This window comes from Nycticebus coucang, chromosome 8, assembly GCF_027406575.1.
Source record: "Nycticebus coucang isolate mNycCou1 chromosome 8, mNycCou1.pri, whole genome shotgun sequence".
NCBI classification, from domain to species: domain Eukaryota; kingdom Metazoa; phylum Chordata; class Mammalia; order Primates; family Lorisidae; genus Nycticebus; species Nycticebus coucang.
This window is the reverse complement of record NC_069787.1, coordinates 105,081,252-105,101,734: the sequence shown is the minus strand read 5'-3', so window position 1 is coordinate 105,101,734 and position 20,483 is coordinate 105,081,252. Positions and strand designations below refer to the sequence as shown.

General features: G+C 42.7%; 1 protein-coding gene across 4 annotated transcripts in view; it reads left to right on the top strand.

Moving 5' to 3' along the window:
• Positions 1–20,483, top strand: part of DZIP1L (DAZ interacting zinc finger protein 1 like) — a 54,778-nt gene that overhangs the window by 6,299 nt on the left and 27,996 nt on the right. Inside the window, exons 1-4 of one of the 4 annotated variants that reach the window (XM_053599287.1) lie at positions 46–162; positions 8,964–9,548; positions 12,372–12,456; positions 15,446–15,567. In XM_053599287.1, the coding sequence (XP_053455262.1) occupies positions 9,045–9,548; positions 12,372–12,456; positions 15,446–15,567 (711 nt within the window). In that variant the 5' untranslated portion in view covers positions 46–162; positions 8,964–9,044. Of the gene's footprint in view, positions 1–45; positions 163–356; positions 394–8,963; positions 9,549–12,371; positions 12,457–15,445; positions 15,568–20,483 lie in introns of those variants that run through there. The other 3 variants (XM_053599286.1, XM_053599285.1, XM_053599288.1) reach the window with 3 other exon arrangements.

Below are 20,483 nucleotides of genomic sequence, written 5' to 3'. Positions count from 1 at the left end.
TAACGGTGGCTGGGAAGCATCCCCGGCGGCGGACAGCGAGGATTCCGGGAGCTGCCCCCGCGTGTCTGGGGGTGGAGCCAGTCGGGAGGCTGGGCCGGGCGAGGAGGGGAGCCGGCACCTCCAGACCTCTTCCCGCTGCTCTCGGCTCTGGGCGACCCCACGGTGAGCCGGGCTGCGGGGGAAACTATGCCAGGAATTCATCCCGGGAGGGGTGTGGGCGGGTAGCGACCCGGGCCACGGGCCGCAGGAGGTTAAACATTAGCTGCCCGCGCCCTGCAGGGGGTCCAGATGGGCGCCCGAGCGGCTCGTCTGGCTCAGGCTCCGGACACGTCGCTTCCTGCGCCCGCCGGCTGGGTCCTCCTCGCCGGTCTCCCGGGCCTGCTCTGGACCGTGGTACCCCTGGGGGGAAAGGGAGGGAAGGACTCGCGCGGAGGTGTGGGGTGAGGCGGATGGAGGCGGGGAGCAGGGGTGACTGATGCCCCGGGACGCGACTTCTTTGGGAGGGCGACTTTGGGTTTTCACTGTTTGAAAAAAGTAAAGTGTGAAGTAATTTGGAGAGCTTGAGGATCTGAGATCTGATCTCTGTAGTAATGAGATCATTCAGGTGAGGGCCGCGGCTCATGCCTGTAATCCCAGCACTCCGCGAGACAGAGGCGGGAGGACTGCTTGAGGCCAAGAGTTCAAGACAAGCCGGAGCAAGAGCGAAATCCTCCTCTGTACGAAAAAATTCCCTGTGTGTGGCACGGGCCTGTAGTCCCAGCTACTTGGGAGGGCGAGGCAGGAGGATCATTTGAGCTCAAGAGTTTGAAGTTGCAGGACAAAAAAGAGACAGAGGTTATTTAAAAACAAATACATTGGCATCACTCCTGGGCTGCAGTTTAGCAAGAGGCAACAATGGTATTTTCATTACTAGATGGCTGCGGATAAAAGTCCACAGAAGATTTGCTTAGTACAAGACAAGGGTCCATGAGGCTGGGGTAGAGGACAGGGCATGAGAGGGCCTGGGGCCCAGCATTAGTTAGGGGCCCAGGCCAAGCTGCCCCTACCTGGTCTTCTGGAAATTGATTTCCAACAGGACTTAGAGTGTGTGGTGTTCTTGATTGTGGCTTCCTGAATACCTCATCTACAGTGCTGGTGGGTGGTCTCCTTTCTCAGTCACACTCTCTAACCCTCTAGTACTCCTCCTGGGTGGAGATTGGCCAGTGAGAACCCTACCTAGAGATAGATAGAAGTCTGGTCCTTCAGTCAAGTGGCTAATAAACAGTCTTCCCAGATAATTCTGCATTTGGGAAGACAGGCTTTATTAGTACTTACTTCTTTTCTCTGAAACTGCCCAGGAACATAAGTCAAATCCTTACCAATATGTATTTTTTTTTTTTTTTGAGACAATCTCACTTTGTCACCCTCGGTAGAGTGCCATGGTGTCACTCCTCACAGCAACCTCAAATTCCTGGGCTTAAGCGATTCTCTTGCCTCAGCCTCTCAAGTAGCTGGGACTACAGGCACTCACCACAATGCCCGGCTATTTCTAGAGATGGGGTCTTGCTCTGGCTCAGGCAGTTCACCTGCCTCAGCCTCCCAGAGTGCTAGGATTACAGGTGTGAGCCACTGGGCCTGGCCCTTACCCTATTTTTATTGTAAAGGAAATCCTTTCATGGCAAAAACTTACAGGAGGCTTTTGATAAAAAGGAGACACAAATATCTCCTTCAAGTTGCTGCGAGTGCGAGGCTGACTGTGAGGAAGAGGTCTATGCCTGGTAGAGTGGATCGCTCTTGCTGCTTGAAGTTTCTGTGAGTGGCCACAGCTCCCATGAGCGTCAGAAAGGAGTGGAAAGGGGACCTCTTTCTTTAAAAAATGACATAAGCTGAGAGCAAGTCTAAGGTCTGTAAGAGTAGTCCTCCAGGAGAGTCCCTGGGTGCTTCTCCTCTCCACTGAGGTCTCCAGGCAAACTCTGTGTGCCTATCCTGTTTGCAAACTGTGTGAGGGTTTCCTTGGCAGCCAGAACAATTAGCACTAATGACATGCCTGAGCTCCCTGGGCAGGCACCACTGAAGTTAGCTTGGAGGCCAGGGCAGGTTTGTAAATGATTGCCTGGCAGCCACCTTGGAAGCGTGGCCCCCCCCAAGTTCTCCTCTTGGCTGCATTTTTGAGGAGGTGGAAGAGACAGTAAGGTGGTGTTGGTGGTGTCTAGCTGTCAATTTATGTTTAAAAATTATGTGTTTGGCTAAGTTTGTGAAGTTATTTTTAACAGATTATAGGTGGGCAGATTTCAGAAGAACAAGTCTCCAGGAATTTTTCATGGTAGGCTGGCTGCCTTAGGAGGTAGTAAATATTGTGTTACTGGAGTGTGCAAAGGAAGAGTGGTAGATGGATTTTCCATATTGGGTGTGGGATTACCCCAGGCAGACACCAACCCTTCAACAATGAAGCAAGTTTAGAGTGCTAGCACAAATACCATTCTTTTGGGTCACTAATCTGTGGTTTTGGTCTAGGATTGGGAAGTTTCCTAAGACCACACCAAAATGTTTAGAGTTTATTAACACAGCTCCAGATTTCCTAATGACTAAGTCACTTCTACATCTGTTTCTATTCCCAGTTGTGGGAAAAGCAATCTATTGACAGTTCAGTCTGGAGAAAGCACAATGTCCTTGTCTCTAGGGTGTATGGTTTCCAGGTAACCTGCAACACTCTCATTTGGCTTTGTGTTCTGCCTATCTTAACCAGGATGCGAGCTGTGGAGCTGAGGCAGGTTCAGCCAGTGCTGCTGAGGTACAGGGAGCATTTAGAGTCTCCAGCACTGTCCCTGTCCTGATATTTGCGGTAAACCCTATCAGCCCTTGCACTTTAGTCAGGAAATCTCAGGTATTGTAATTCCCATAATTAGAAACAATTTGCATATCATCATCATCACTATTATTATTTGGAGGTTGGTTGGCATAATCCGAGAGCTTTGAAGCTAGAGAGAACTTGGTTTGAGTGTTGGTTTCATTACTTATTAGCTGAGTGACTTGCAGCAGGTCCCTTAGCTTCTCTGAGTCTCAGTTTCTATGTCTGTCAGATGAGGCAAATCATAGCTATTTACAAGCCTATATGAGGGATAGAATTAATGGTTTTAAAGGCTGGTACAGTGCCTGACACATAGATGTTTGATAAATGATGGTGAACTCAGAGTGTAAATGCAAAGGTTTGAGGGCTGCTGGAGAAGGAAGCTGTAACACTGAGGTTGTTGTGTGAACTAAGACTTCTCACTGATGTGCTGGGGCCCACCTGCAAGGCCTCCTGCCCTTCGAGATTTTGTTAGGTGCCATGGGATTAGTCTGTGGACACAAATGGTCAACAAATCAAGCATTTTACTGAGTCTGAGTGGTATTTCTCTCCACTGAGTCCAAATGAATGGCTGCTAATTCCAGCTTTACTTTTTATCCTAATTCTTGGTGGTCCATATCTTTACAACCCCAAGAAGGTGGAATTTTTAGACAAATATTCTGGGATATTTGTCCATTTTTCTAAAGAACAAACTATGGAGCTGTACCCCATCACTGAGTAGTTGTGTGACTATGGGGAAGCGATTTCCCCTCTTTTTTAAATCTCTCAGTTTCTTCATGTATGTAATGGGTGTGGTGAGAATTAAATGGGATAATAACATATAAAACCTTAGCACTGTGTGTGGAGCATAGTAGAATTTTTGAAATGGCAACTATTTATATTAACAATGGCAGGGACTATTGCCTGGGTCACCAGTCCGTGGTGCCTGGCACTTAGTTTGGGTCAGGAATGTCATTTGTTGATGGGATGAGAAATAAATGTTGCACAGCCAGTCTGACACAGACCAGAGGGCAGGCCCTGTGTTCAGAAAGCCCAAGGGAGGGGCAGGGAATTTTGACTGTGGGCCTAGAAGGGCTTTATGATTATGGTGGTAATCATCTATGAGTAGGGCCTTGAAGCCTGCACTGACCTTTAGTAGGAGCAGAAGGAAGTGGCAAAGGGCCCTCTATACCAAGAGGCAGTGTGGAATAGTGGCTAAGAGGCTGGGCGGGAGCCAGGCTGCCTGGGTTTGAGTCCTGCTTCTGGACCTTGGCCAACCTTCCTTTCTTCTCCGTGTCTTAGAAGATAATGGTACCTCCTTGAGGGGTTGTTCTGAGGATTATATGAGTGATTATTTAAGTTAAAGTACATAAAAACAGTACCTATATAAAACAAACAGTGTGGGAGGCAAGTGATATGGTAAATGGAAGCTGCAGCTAGAAAGATAATTTGGATGTAGTTCATAGAAGTCTTTGAATGGCATTTTGTCTTTGAGACAAAGTCTCACTCTGTTCAGCCCAGTCTAGAGTGCAGTGGCAACAGGTTCGTTCACAGCAACCTCAACCCCCTGCTTCCTCAATCCCAGCCTCCCAAGTAGCTGGGATTACAGGTGCTTGCCATGACACTTGGGTAATTTTTGTATTTTTCGTAGAGACAGGGTCCTGCTGTTGCTCAGGCAGGTCTTGAACTCCTGAGCTCAAGCAGTCCACCTGCATCGGTCTCCCAGAGTGCTAGGATTACAGGCATGAGCCACTTCGCCTGGTCCTGAATGCCATTCTTAATGAATTTGGAATTCATTAAGCTAATGAGGAACACATAGCATCCATTCCAATATGGCTGAGGCTTGGTGGTGGCTGCCCATTTTAAACAGGGCCTGCCCTCCCCAGTTTGCCACTATCCCTAACACTCCCTATCCCAACATTTCCTAATATAGTGATTCTGAGTCAGTAAGTCTGAGGGTTGCATCCCTAACAAGCTCCCAGGTGATGCTGCTGGTCCAGGTACCATACTTAGAGAACCACTGCCTTATTGTATGTTGGACTCCAAGATGGGGAGTCAGTTGCCACTTATCATCAAGTTTGTACTGTGATTTCTTTCATACCTGGCACATTACATGCATTTAATATTACTTTCCTGGCCCTTGTGGAACATGGGCTTGCAATTTAGGCATGATTGCTATGGAGGGGCTGGATTTAAAGGTATTAAGAGATAGGCCAGAGGCAGAGATTTGAGAGTGGCTGAGGCTCAGCCTAGAGCAGGCTTATGTCAGCTGAAGCTGTGGGTTTGTGTGAACTCATTCTCTGGAACAGCATGTAGGGAGAAATGGGCTGTGGATGGACAGTAGAATATCAAGGGGGCACTGGTGCACCCTGCCATAAAGGAAAGGTGAAAGCATAGCCACTGTTCAAGGAAGAGGCTGGAAGGAGTATTCAAAGAGGTAGAGAAGAGCCAAGAGAGTCTCTGATGGAGGATTCTTGACCTTATCATTAGAGAGAGGACTGTTGGCAAACATCTGAGGCCAAAGTGTAAATAGTTAAATAATGAAATTCTCAGGTGAGCTCACCATCTGTGGAATGACAAGAACCAGGTGTCTTGTTACCCTTGCCCTCAGCATGCCTGGTAACCTGCTGTTGCTCTGAGGCACAGCTTGTTGTGAACAGTTGTCTCTGAGGCTCTGGCAAGCACAGTTGCACTTGGAGCTAAGCATGGTGAGTATCATGTCACCCAGCTCTTTTTTTTTTCTTTATAACCTGGCATCTTAAGTAATATGTGGTGGTCTTCTCATTAGTGGGAGTTTTGGTTTTGGAGTATGTGTTGAGGAAGTTGCTGAGGAAGGGAAACATGTAGGTGAAACTGGAAAAATGGGTGAGTGGCTTCCTGTAGACAGTTTCAAGACCAGGCTAAGAGTTTTAGGCTTCTAAAATTTATTTTTCATAGTCGTGGACTAGGAGGTCCAATATCAAGGTGCTGGCATCTGGTGCGATGGCAGGTGGAAGGACAAGAGAACCAGAGAGTGAGAAGGAAAGGGCCTGGCCTCATTCTTTCATCAGGAACCCACTCCCACAATAACCAGTCTCCTCCTGTGATAATGACATTCATCTGTTCATGAGGCCAGAGTACTCAGGACTTAACCACTTCTTAAAGGTCCCACCCTCAACACTGCTGCCTTGGGGATTGTTTCCAACACATGAGCGTTGGGGACACATTCAAACCATAGCACCTCTCCGCCTAGGGCAGTGGTTCTCAACCTTCCTAATGCCGCAGCCCTTTAATACAGTTCCTGTGGGTCGTGACCCACAGGTTCAGAACCGCTGACCTAGGGCAAACCACTTACCCGCTGCAGACACAAGTTTCCTTGTTTGTAAAATGGGAATAGTAAGTCCTGTTTAGAAGTTTGTATTTAGAGTTTATACACACAGGCTGCCACTCCTGGTGTGACGACCACTGTTACTGAGTGCCTTCCCTTTGCATCCCCTCCACTTGTCACAGTACCTTGTGAGGCAGGCGAGGTTGGCCTGTCACAGCCTTTCACAGATGAAGACAGATTCAGTGGGGTCAGGGGCCTTTCCTGGAGGCTCTTGCCCTCTTTGCCAGTCCAGTCCTACTATTTTCTCTTCCTTGGGGCCAATGACCTTTCTTCTCTAACTTTCTATTGCACTTAAAAGTCTGCATCATAATAGCCGGGCGTTGTGGCGGGCGCCTGTAGTCCCAGCTACTCGGGAGGCTGAGGCAAGAGAATTGCTTAAGCCCAGGAGTTGGAGGTTGCTGTGAGCTGTGTGATGCCACGGCACTCTACCGAGGGCCATAAAGTGAGACTCTGTCTCTACAAAAAAAAAAAAAGTCTGCATCATAATAATCTAGAAGGGACTTGATTTACTAGGGTAAAATGTACATCTGCCTTAGTCAGATTCTCAGTTCCTTAGGAGCTGAAATTGTGTTGTTTTTTTTAAAAAAATGATAAAATTAATAGACAATGATGAGAAGAACTTTGAATAGTATAGAGAGATGGAAAGTGAAAAATGAAAGCTCTCTAATCTCCATTCCCACTTCCCAAATGTAGCCCTTGCTAACAGCTTCTTATCTATTGTTCTAGAAATAGTTTATGCTTATGAAATGAATCATATATCAATCATAAATGAGTATATTTCATCTCTTATGAAACAAATTATAACAAATACAAATTAATTTATGTGTGTGTGTGGTATCCACGGGTTTTGCACGGGTTAAGTCAACAAACAACAGATTAAAAATATTTGGAGAAAAAAGGGATGGTTATGTCTGTACTGAACATGCATAGACTTTTTTCTTATTATTCCCTAAACAATACAGCATAAGAACTATTTGCATAGCATTTGTATCGTCTTAGGTATTACAGGTAATCTAGAGATGATTTAAAGTATACGGCAAGATGTGCATAGGTTATGTGCAAATGCTACCCCCTTTTATAAAGGGACTTGAGCATCTGTGGATTTTGCTATCTGCTGTGGGGAGGTGTCTGTCATCATCAGTCTGTGTAAAGCCTGACTGTCTCCCACTCACACACTATCCATCTATTCTATTTATTTATCCTCATTTAAGATTCTCATTTTTTTCATCCCTCTTCTCACAGATAACCATTCTACTGTGGTATGTGTCTTTTATTTTGTGAGTTCTTTTTAAATGTCATTGTATTAATAATATATCATTAATAATATACCAGGTATTGTCACTGGAGAGTTGCATTGGTGAGACTGGAGGGTAAAGGAAGGAAATGTTCGGCCTTTTCCATTCAATCCCCTTAGTTCCACTTGAATTGGTTTTACAGGGACACATTTTATTTTCATAATTTAGTAAAAGAAAATGAAACAAACCACAACAGCATCGGCTTTGTTGGGTTGTAAGGATGAGACAAACGTGGAATGTAGACCGCTTGTCCCAGTGAGTGCTCAGTGAATGGTGATTGTGGGGATTCTCATTGCAGTTTTCAATGAAACATTAATTCTAATAAAGAGAAACTGGAAACAAACATATGTATCATTAAAACAGAAGTAGAAGTATATGTGTGTATTTTTGTTTGTATGTGTACATATATAGGAGATTATTTCATATTAATACATGTAAAGCTGCCTTTTATCTATCAATAGCTGCATATTTCATTATATAGAGATAACATTTGTGTCCCTTATTGTACTTTGTTTTCTTGTGCTTTGCTTTTACAAATGATATGACGATGACTTTTTTTTCACAAGTAGCTTTGCATATATGAGTTTGTCTAGAAGGGTAAATTGTAATTTTTAGTGGTGGAATGTGTACTTTAAATTCCCTTGATATAATCAAATTACTCTTCAAAGAGAACAATTTCCTATGAAGAGTGTGGAGAGTACAGCTCTTTTCCTAACTGTTAGATTTTAAACATTTATTTATTTAGTTCAGAATTTTATGGAGACGCAAATGTTTTGGTTACATGGATTGCTTTCATACTGCTTAAATCCAAGTTATAAATGTGCTATCACTCAGTGTGTGTGGTACCCGTTAGGTATGATTTCACCTATCCCTGTACATTAAGCAGAGACACAGTGGCTCTCTTCAGCCCTCTTGGCTGCCATGTATACCATTTCACTCTCCTTCCAGGGGACAGAACTGAGCCATATGATCACACCTTACTGCTGTGGAAACTGGGAAATGTAGTCCACCCGTGTTTCACTGAAATCCTATAATTACCTTAGCAGGTTGGGCTTTATCCTGAGGTAAATACTGGGTTGCAGAAGGACTCTCTCCTAAATTTTACAGCTCCCCACTGACAAAGACCTGTGCCAGGCGCTCCTGCAGTGGAGGTGGGATGGGGGTTTCCTGAGGATCAGCTAGGGGCCAGGTACTAGGCTGGATGCTTCAGCTGCTTCTTTCCTAACCACAAGCCTGCAAAGTGGGCCCCACAACCCTCCATATAGACAGGAAGCTTAAAGATGTGGAGGGACTTTCCCAAGGCAGAGGATTAGAACCCAAGTCTGCACGATTGCAGAGCACCCTTCCACGCAGCTCTGGCCACGCAGAGCACCCCGTGCATACTGCAGCTGCTGTGCAGGCAGCTCACCTCCCCCTGCTTAGGCTCTTGCTGGCCAGCTGTGAGTACATGCGGCTGCACACCTTACCTAAGCTGAATTCTCTTCTTGTTTTCCAGGCCTTCTCTCAGCTCTTTGGCCTGCTGCCGTGGCCTTGGTGGCATCCTTCTCTGGTGGTCAGCTCAGGTCTTCCCCCGCCCATGCAGTCCCCAGCTGTCACTGCTGAGGGCCTCAACAGCCCCCTCTTTGGGCCCTACACATTCCCCATCTTCAAGTTTCAGCCCCGCCACCATGAGAGCATGGACTGGAGGCGCATTAGTGCCCTGGACGTGGACCGTGTGGTCCGGGAGCTGGACGTGGCCACTCTGCAGGAGAATATCACTGGTGTTACCTTCTGTAACTTGGACCGAGAGGTGTGCAGTCGCTGTGGGCAGCCCGTGGACCCGGCACTGCTCAAGGTGCTGCGCCTGGCACAGCTCATCATCGAGTATCTGCTGCACTGCCAGGAGTGCCTGAGCGCCAGCGTTGCCCAGCTGGAGGCGCGGCTGCAGGCCAGCCTGGGCCAGCAGCAGCGTGGGCAGCAGGAGCTGGGACGCCAGGCCGATGAGCTCAAGGGTGTGCGGGAGGAGAGCCGCCGGCGTCGCAAGATGATTAGCACCCTGCAGCAGCTGCTGATGCAAACAGGTGCCCACAGCTACCACATGGTGAGGAATCTCCACCAGCGGGGCGAGTGGGAGGGTGCTGTACTGGCCACATCACTGTGGGCCAGGCTCCCCCGTTAAGAGCAGATTTTAGAGATTCTGCTCAGGGCCAGAGAGCCTGAGCATGTCTCATTAGTTTCTGCAGGGTGTGTATGTGTGTGTGGAGGGGACTGTATGCATGTGGGAAGTGTGCCTGTGGAGCTTGCAGGCATTTGTGGACAGGGTATGTGTCCTGTGTGTGTATGCATGAATGTATAGAGGGTGTGCATGTTTGTGGATGATGTGAATGTGTGTGTATTTAATGTGTGTGTATGAATGCTTGGAGGATACCTCTGTGTATAGTATCTGTGTGTATGTAGACTGTGTGATGTATAATGTGTGCATCTACTGGTTTATTATAAAGTATATAACTCTGAAGTGTGTACATAAAGATTTGTGTGTGTGTGAGAGAGAGAATGTGTGTACTTATGGCGGGTGTGAGTGTGTGTGTATGTAGAGTTGTTATGTCAAGGAATGTGAGAGGGGTTTGTAATATATGTGTATAATCAGTGTGACAAGGGATTGGTGGACCCAGGCCCATTTTGGAAAAGTGACTCTATTATTCAACTAAGTTCATTATCCAGAGCAGCATTTGAGCATTTGAATCTATCTCCATGGAAAGTGTGGATTGGGGATATTTGCCCTATAATAAGTTGTTATGGTGTCTAGGCCTGTGCCAGGCTCTGAGATGCAGGCACAAGTTATGCTCGTTCTAATTTTCAAGAAATTCGTAGTTTGTGGGTGACTTGTTTCTATTCACAATACTCCTAGCACCAAATATGTGGGGCTTTCCCTCCATACCAACCAGTTCTTCAACACCAGCTGAATGTCCTTTAATTCAATTCTGACACTTATCTACTTGGAGTTAGCATCAGATTCCACATGATAAGGGATCAGTCCCACAAGACTGGACCTGTTTTGGATGCCAATCGCAAGTCCCAGGCCTCCTGAACTTCTGACTAACTGCTATAAATTAGAGGTTCCCACAACCCTTTCCTCTGGTTTAAAGATTTGGTAGAATGGCTCATAGAACTCAGGAAGATATTTTATCACTGGTTTATTATAAAAGATAAAACTCCAGAATAATCAAATGGAAGAGAGGCATAGAGCAAGGGATGGGAGAAGAGGCTCAGAGCTCCCCACCCTTTCTGGGTGTGCCACCCTCCCATCACCTTCAATACGTTCACCAATCTGGCAGCTTTCTAAATCCTACCATTTAGAGTTTTTATGTAGGCCCTTCCATGTAGGCATGATTGATTAAATCACTGACCATTTGTTATTAAGTCAATATCCAGCCCCTTCCCTTCAGATTGGATGATAGGGCTAAAAGTTTCAATCTTCTAATCATGGCTTTGTCTTTCAGGACCCCATCTCCCATCCTGAAGTCATCCAGGGGCCCCCAGCCACCAGTCATTCCATTAGCATACAAAAGATGCTCTTATCACTCTGGAGATTCCAAGGATCTCAGAAGCCCTTGTGTCACAAGCTGGAGACTAATTCCAAATATTGTTACAAAAGATGCTTTTATCACCCCTATCATTCAGGAAATTATAAATGTTTTAGTAGTTCTATGCCAGGGATGAAGATCAAATATATATTCTTATTGTATTACAACATCACAGTGGGAAAGATAGAGTATTAATTAATAAAATGGTAATTGATATGATTGATCTGACATTGTGATTAAGGGTCAGAACCCTTTCAGTAGTAATTCACATGGTCATACTTGGTTGCAAGGAGGCTGAACATGCACTGTTTATTCTCACTGGTCTCAGCACCAGCTAAAAATCAGAGTTTCTATTGTCAAAGAATAAAGGGGAAAATGGGTATTGAGGGACAACTAACAATTTCTGTAGCATTTGCCTATCTGCTAAGTTAGCAAATAATCTGCCCTATAACTCTGATTAACCAGCAGTGGCAGCCTCCAAAGCGATGTTGAGAATTCTGAAGTTTTACAGTGGAAAGATGGTATGATAGATTCTCAGTGTTTGAGATGCTTTAGGAGAGGGATGTGGAATTACAGATGCTATTTATTCGTTGACCTTTGCTGCTGGTGGCTCTCAACCCTAGTATGAGACATACATTTTATTATATAATTTTTAAAATTTTAATTATGGAAAATTTCAAACACATGCAAAAGTAGAAAGACTATTATAATGAACCTTCATCAACAGTTACTGACTCAAGGCCAATGTTGTTGGGTTTGTTCCCCTGGCTACTTTCCCACACTCCTGCATTATTTTGAAGCATATTACTCACGATTTTATTTATAATATTTCAGTAGGTATCTCTAAAAGTCAAGGACTCCCACTTCTAAGCATCACAGCACCATCATCACAAAAATCTGAAAAACCAACAGAAGTTCTTTAGTATCGTCAAATATCCAGTCAGTATTCACAGTTTCCCAGGGCATGGGTTGTGTGAGGGTGGACAATTAAGTTTGCAAATTCATCCTAGAAAAGGTGCTACAGTCTTCATTGCTGAGTATACTAGTCACCTTTAAAGCACTCCCTTTGACCATCTGGTGACTGTGTAGTGATATTTAGCAATGATGTATGTGGCACTGTTTCTAGAACGAATTCTCGAACTTACTTGTCTGACTTGGTATTTTAAAGCTCCCCAGGAGTTCTAATGGGTAGGTTGGGTTGGTGTCACTCAGTAAATCAAATTCTTCATTTCTGAGGCAGCCCAGGGGTCCCAAGGGAATGGAAGTTTTGATACAGGGAAAATCCTAGGCTGACTCAGGTGATCTAATCCTACACTCCCCATTGCTTCCCCTCCGTGTAGTGCCACTTGTGTGACAAGACGTTCATGAATGCCACCTTTCTTCGGGGCCACATCCAGCGCAGGCATGCAGGCGTGGCAGAAGGTGGTGAGTCCAGACAGCAGCCTGGGGTCCTCCTGAAACTGTGGAAGGGCCTGGGGCTAGTGTTCAGTGGTTAAGGGGCACATATACCACCCAGACCTGCTCTCAGACCGTCATGATCCAGTTGAGGATGGAATGATCTCATTTGGGTTGGAAGGGTTTCTGATCATGTGTATGGGAGTTGGACAGGTAGATTCCATCTGTGTCTGGGTGGCGGCCTACACTGCAGATGGGGCAGTCAGATGGAATGACTTTGAAGGGCTCTTACCTTCTATGAATCTGCAATTCTGTGAGACTAGCTAATAAGGAGCTTAAATGGGGCAAATGGGTAGTCAGACCAGTTCTTTGACTTTTCTTTGTACCTGAGCTTATCATGACTTAATCAAAATGTGTATCAAGGCTGTACATTTTCTCTGTAAAGAGATTTGTGTACTTTATATCCATTTGTTGAAGTTCAATAAGAAATAGCTATTAAAACATAAAATAAATATACATGTAAAAAATCCTGCTAATTAAACTTTTCTCCTGTTTTCCATCATTTTAATTCCCTTTTCAAAGAATAGATTTAGACTTTTAAAATAGTAACTTCTACCTGGTTACTATAGATTTATTATCTTTCTAATTCTTCTTGGTTCTGCATGGAAGGCTGCTAGGGAAAACATACTTTCCATGTCTTAAAAATATTTTTTCTGAGAAAAATATGTCTTTGGTATGGAAAATTTAAATACAAGAAAAGAGAAACCATGGACAATATCACTAGCAGTTAATATTTTGATATTTTCTCTGTCATTTTGTTTGTAGACAAATATCATGTAGTATACACTTTGACCGTTGCTTATTTTCACTTAAGAAAATATCATATTTATGTACTCAATTTTGATATGAGGATAATTAATGACAATTAATGACACGGTGGGGGTGGGGGAAGGGGAGAGCAGAGAGAGAAAAAAGGAGGGAGGGGTGAGGAAAGGAAGAGCAGAGAGAGGGAAGGAGCGGGGGGTGGGGCGGGGCCTTGGTGTGTGCCACACCTTTTGGGGAAAAAACACGATTGTAAGAGGGACTTTACCTAAGAAATGCAATCAGTGTAACCTGGTTTCTTGTACCCTCAATGATCATATTTGCTGATGTTATTAAATTATTTTTGAAAGCATGATTTTTTTTCTTTTTTTTTTTGAGACAGAGTCTCACTATGTTGCCCTCGGTAGACTGCCATGGTTTCATAGCTGCAGCAACTTCAAACTCTTGAGCTTATGCGATTCTCTTGCCTCAGCCTCCCAAGTAGCTGGGACTACAGGCGCTTGCCACAACGTCTGTCTATTTTGTTTGTTATAGTTGTCATTGTTGCTTAGCAGGCCCAGGCAGTATTCAAACCCACCAGCCCCCGTGTATGTGGCTGGCACTTTAACCACTGAGCTATAGGCACTGAGCCTGAAAGCATGATTTTTAATGGCTGAATAATATTCTACCAGTGGCTATCGTAATTTATTTCAAAATTTCTTCCTATTAAATAAATGGCTTACTCAAAATTTTTTTCTATTATCAATCTTTGTGCATATTTCTTTTGTGGGCATATCTTTTATTACTTTCTTAATGTAAAGTGCCATAAGAAGAGAGAAAATGTGTTCTTAAGGCCACTGCCTTAATATTCATGATCTTTTCATTCTCAGGCATTAATTAAACCAAATTAATCCTTCTGCATCTGAAAATTACTTGTTTCCAAAATGTCCGGCAGGTTCAAACCTTGGCCCCAGCCAAACTGCAACAAAAAATAGCCAGGCGTTGTGGCCGGTGCCTGTAGTCCCAGCTACTGGGGAGGCTGAGGCAAGAGAATCGCTTAAGCCCAGGAGCTGGAGGTTGCTGTGAGCTGTGATGCCACAACACTCTACCAAGGGCAATAAAGTGAGATTCTGTCTCTACAAAAAAAAAAAAAGAAAAGAAAAGACAGATCTCTTTTCAAAGAAAAGCCTTGGAGTTTTATTAACAGTACCTCTATCTAGTAATCACTAAGTATATTTAAAAGGTAAAAAATGTTCAAGTACTATGGATGACTTCATTAATTCTTCCTATTTTACCAGTATGTGGTTTAGTTAGAATGTTCTTTTATAATTCATTTGGAATCTTTTTTTTAACTTAAAAAATTTAAAGCATACACTTATATTAACCTTGGTTAAAATATTCCTTCATAATGCATGGTGCCTTTTTTTCATTTAAAATTTAAAACTGTATTTAAATCATGCTATATTATTAAAAAAAGTTAAAAAAAAACTACAATTATTTTCATTACTTTCAATTCCTCTCTGCTGTCAGGATACACAGATATGCTCTATTATTAATAATTTTTGTGTATATACTATTGGGTATCCTGGTTCTGTTACTATAGTAATTTTGCATTTTTTTTTTTTTTAGAGACAGAGTCTCACTTTATGGCCCTTGGTAGAGTGCCGTGGCCTCACACAGCTCACAGCAACCTCCAACTCCTGGGCTTAAGCGATTCTCTTGCCTCAGCCTCCCGAGTAGCTGGGACTACAGGCGCCCACCACAACGCCCAGCTAGTTTTTGGTTGCAGTTTGGCCGGGGCCGGGTTTGAACCCGCCACCCTCGGTATATGGGGCCGGTGCCTTACCGACTGAGCCACAGGCGCTGCCCAGTAATTTTTCATTTTTATTTCCATGTTTTCAATACTGTCAAAATATTTATTTTAAGTGACAATACAATAATAGTTCACATTGACCCAGCTGTTGTGCCTGACACTATGCTAAACACTTGGTATTATCACATTTTATCCTCATAATAACTCTCTGAGTTAGGTGCTATTATTATCATCTCCATTTTGCTATTTGGGGAAACAGAGGGTCAGGGAGCTTATGTCCCTTCAAGGTCAGTGTACTAAGTGACTGATCGCGAACGCAAAGGTGTGACTGATCACAAAAGTGAAAAACTATTCTCTTGATTTTTTGATTTAAACTGGTCACCTGTCTTTGCATGGACCCCACAGGAAAACAGAAGAAGCAGGATCAGCCAGTGGAAGAGGTGTTAGAAGAGCTACGGGCCAAGCTAAAGTGGACCCAGGGGCAGCTGGAAGCCCAGAGGGAGGCTGAGAGGCAGCGGCAGCTCCAGGTGGGCATGGGGAGGAAATGTCAGGAAGACTCGGGTCATGAACTACCCAGGAGAACCAGGATGAGTATCAATCCCAAGGGACCAAAATTCTGGCTGATTTTCCAGAGCTGGGGGTCTGAGCTGGGATAGTGCCTTCTTGGACATGGCAAATAATTCTAGGAAGCCTAAAAAGGAAAATTGTTTTGCGAGACTTGTGTGGACAAAGCTAGAGCTAGAGATGCAGCTTCCTGCATTAGGCAGTACCCTCTGAGGACATTTGGTCCTGAATTTTAACTTTTTAAACTATTCCGTTAGTTAGCTTTTTGAGGACAAAGACTGGGTCTAATTCTGAGAGCTTCAAAACCCAGCCCAGAGGATGTGCTCAGTATATATTTGTAGAATAGAAATATATAAACTCATCCCATTCATTCCTTCATTTATTCATCTATCAGCATGCATTTATTTTGCCCCAGCTGTGTCAGGCATCGTGAGGAATATAGGCATGCCTTCTATTACTGTTCTTTGCAAATAATGTGTGTATGAATTGAAAGTCTGTGGCAACCCCACATCCTGCAAGTTTAGTAGCTCCATTTGCCCAACAGGATGAGTTCACTTTATATCTCTGTGTCACATTTTGGTAATTTTCTCAATATTTCAAACATTTTCATTATTATATCTGTTATGGTGATCTGTGATCAGTGATCTTTGATGTTACTATTGTAATTGTTTTGGGGGACCACAAGCCATCCCCATCTAAGATGGCAAACTTAATTGATAAATGTCGTGTGTGTTCTGACTGTTCTGACATTCCTGAATCTCTCAGCCTCTCCTTGGGCCTACCTATTCTCTAAGACACAGTAGTATTGAAATGGGGCCTAATAACCTTATAATAGCTGTTGGGTGCTGTGGTGTCACAGCTCACAGCAACCTCCAACTCTTGGGTTTAGGCGATTATCTTGTCTCAGCCTCCCAAGTAGCTGGGGCTACAGGTGCCCACCACAATGCCCGGCTATTATTTTGTTGCGATTTGGCCAGGGCTGGGTTCAAACCTGCCACTCTCAGTATATGGGGCCGGCTCCCTAGCCACTGAGCCATAGGTGCTGTCGCAGCTTGTTAATGCATTCCTGAGTTGGGGCATTTAGGTTGTTTCCACATTTTGGCGATTGTAAATTGAGCTGCGATAAACAGTCTAGTGCAAATGTCCTTACGATAAAAGAATTTTTATTTTCTTCTGGGTAGATACCTAGTTAATGGGATTGCAGGATCAAATGGGAGGTCTAATTTGAGTTCTTTGAGGGTTCTCCATACTTCCTTCCAAAAAGATCGTATTAGTTTGCAGTCCCACCAGCAGTGTTAAAGTGTTCTCTTCTCTCCACATTCATGCCAGCATCTGCAACTTTAAGACTTTGTGATGTGGGCCATTCTTACTGGGATTAGGTGATATCTCAGGGTAGTTTTGATTTGCATTTCTCTGATAATTAGGGATGATGAGCATCTTTTCATATGTTTGTTAGCCATTCATCTGTCTTCTTTAGAGAAGGTTCTATTCATCTCTCTTGCCTACTAACATATGGGATTGTTGGGTCTTTTGTGTTGATTAATTCAAGTTCTCTATAGATCCTAGTTATCAAGCTTTTGTCTGATTCATAATATGCAAATATCTTTTCCCATTCTGAAGGTTGTCTGTTTTGGTTGTTGTTTCCTTAGCTGTACAGAAGCTTTTCAGTTTAATTAACTCCCATTTGTTAATTTTTGTTGTTGCAATTGCTATGGAAGTCTACTTTATAAAATCTTTCCCTGGGCTGACATCTTCAAGTGTTTTCCCCACACTTTCTTTGAGGATTTGTATTGTTTCATGCAATCTTCATAAAAGATTGGATTTAAATCTTTTATCCATCTGGAATCAATTTTTGTAAGTGGTGAGAAGTGCAGGTCCAATTTCAATCTTTTACATGTGGTTTTCCAGTTCTACCAACACCATTTATTGAATAGGGATTCTTTCTCCCTGTGGATGTTCTTATTTGGTTTATCAAAGATCATGTGGCTGTAAGATGTTAGTTTCATCTCATGGTTTTCTATTCTGTTCCAAATGTCAGTGTCTCTATTTTTGTGCCAATACTATGCTGTTTTGATCACTATGGCCTTGTAGTATAGTCAAAAGTCTGGTAGGGTGATACCCCTGGGTTTGTTTTTATTACTAAGATTTGCCTTGGCTATATGGGGTTTCTTCTGGTTCCATATAAAAAATGAAGAATTATTTTTTTCCAAATCTTGAAAGCATGATGATGGTATTTTAATGGGGATTGCATGGAACCTGTAGATTGCTTTGGATAGTATAGAAATTTTCACAATATTTATTCTTCCTAGCCATGAACATGGTATGTTTTTCCATTTGTTAGTGTATTCTTCTATTTCTTCTCTTAGGGTTTCATAATTTTCTTTATAGAGGCCCTTCACCTCTTTTGGTAGGTATATTCCTAGGTATTTAATTTTTCTTGAAGCTACTGTGAAGGGAATTATGTCCTTGTTTAGCTTTTCATCTTGGCTGTTGTTGGCATGTACAAAGGCTACTGATTTGTGGACATTGATTTTATATCCTGAGACATTGCTGTATTTTTTTGTTCACTTCCAGGAGTCTTGTAGTTGAGTCTTTGGGGGTTCTCTAAGATCATATCATTGGCAGAGAGTGAGTTTCACCTCCTCGGCTCCCTTTTGAATGCTCTTTATTTCCTTCTCTTGCCTGAATGTATTGGCTAGAACTTCCAGCATTTTGTGGAATAATAATGGCAAAAGAGGACAGCTTTGTCTGGTTCTAGTTCTAAGTGGAAAAGCTTTCAGTTTTACTCTATTCAGTATAATATTAGCTGTGGGTTTGTCGTAGATGGCTTTGATCAGATAAAGAAATGTGCCACCTATGCCTATATTCTTAAGGATTTTAATTACAAAAAATTTTATCACATGCTTTTTCTGCATCTATTGAGAGGATCATATGGTCTTTTTTTTATTGCTTCTGTTGATATGGTGGATTATGTTTATGGACTTGAGTATGTTAAACCAACCTTGCATCCCTGTGATGAAACCTACTGATCGTGATGAATGATTTTTTTAATGTGTAACTGTAATCTATTGGCAAGGAATTTATTGAGAATTTTTGCATCTATATTCATTAGTGAAATTCATCTGAAATTCTCCTTTTCAGTTGTTTTTTTTCTTGGTTTTGGTATCAGGATGACATTTGCTTTGTAGAATATGTTGGGGAAGATTCCTTCCTTCTTAATTTTTGGGAATAATTTCTGTAGTATGGGCGTAAGCTGTTCTTTGAAGGTTTGATAGAATTCTTGTGTGAAGCCATCTGGACCAGGGAATTTTTTTGTTGGGAGATTTTTGTTTGTTTGTTTCTTCAATCTCAGTTCTTGAAATTGGTCTATTTAAGAGATCTATTTCTTCTTGATTAAGTCAAGGAAGAGGATGTGATTCCAGGTATTGATCCATTTCTTCCACATTGTCAAATTTCTGGGATAGAGTTTCTTGTAGTACTCAGAGTGATCTCTTGTGGCATCTGTTGTTATTTCCCTTTATTGTTTCTGATTGAGGTTATTAGAGATTTTACTTTTCTGTTTCTAGTTAATCTGGTCAAAGATTTATCAATTTTATTTATTTTTTTGAAAAACCAACTTTTTGTTTTGTTAATTTTCTGAATGATTTTTTTGTTTTCAATTTCATTCATGTCTGATTTGATTTTGTTTTTTTTTTTTCTTCTGCTGGGTTTGAGATTAGATTATTCTTTTTCCAGTTCCATAAGATGGTTTGTGATTTTGTTGATGTGCTCTCTTTCTGTTTTTTGATGTAGGCATCTAATACAATGAATTTCCCTCTTAAGACTGCTTTTCCTGTATCCCACAGGTTTTGGTAACTTGTATCTTCATTGTTATTATGTTTGAGGAATTTAATGATTTTCTCTTTTATCTCTTCTGAACCCAACTATTATTCAGCATAAGGTTGTTTAATTTCCAAGTCTTTATTTGGGGATGAACATTTTTGTTGGAGGTGAGTTCCACCTTTATTGCTTTGTGGTCTGAGAAAATACAAGTTATAATTTCTTTTTCTTTTCTTTTTTTTTTTTTTTTTGTAGAGACAGAGTCTCACTTTATGGCCCTCGGTAGAGTGCCGTGGCCTCACCCAGCTCACAGCAACCTCCAACTCCTGGGCCCAGGCGATTCTCTTGCCTCAGCCTCCCGAGTAGCTGGGACTACAGGCACCCGCTACAGGCTACAACACCCGACTATTTTTTGGTTGCAGTTTTGGCTGGGGCCGGGTTTGAACCAGCCACCCTCGGTATATGGGGCCGGCGCCCTACCGACTGAGCCACAGGTGCTGCCCCAAGTTATAATTTCTATTCTTTTAAATTGGTCTATTTAAGAGATCTATTTCTTCTTGATTAAGTCAAGGAAGGATGTATCCTAGGATGTGGTCAATTTTGAAGTATGTACCACAGGCTGATGAAAAAAATGTATATTTCTTAGCTTTGGGATGGTGTGTTCTTTATATGTCTATTAATCCTGTTTGTTCTAGGGTTAAATTTAAGTTTTATGTATCTTTGTTTATTTTCTGTTTAGAGGATCTGTCCAATTCTGTTAGAGGGACGTTAAAGTCCCCTGCTATTATGGGGTTATGGGATATCATATTGCTTAGACCCATCAAGATCTATTTCATAAATCTGGGAACATTTAAGTTGGGGGCATCACTATTTTAAATTTAAATGTCTTCTTGTTGTATTGTTCCCTTGACCAGTATAAAGTGTCTATATTTGTCTTTCTTAACTTTAGTTGCTTTAAATCTGCTTATATCCAAAAATAAGATCGCAATCCCTCCTTTATTTTGATTTTCATTTGCTTGAAATACTGTTTTCCATCCCTTAACCATGAGTCTTGATTTTT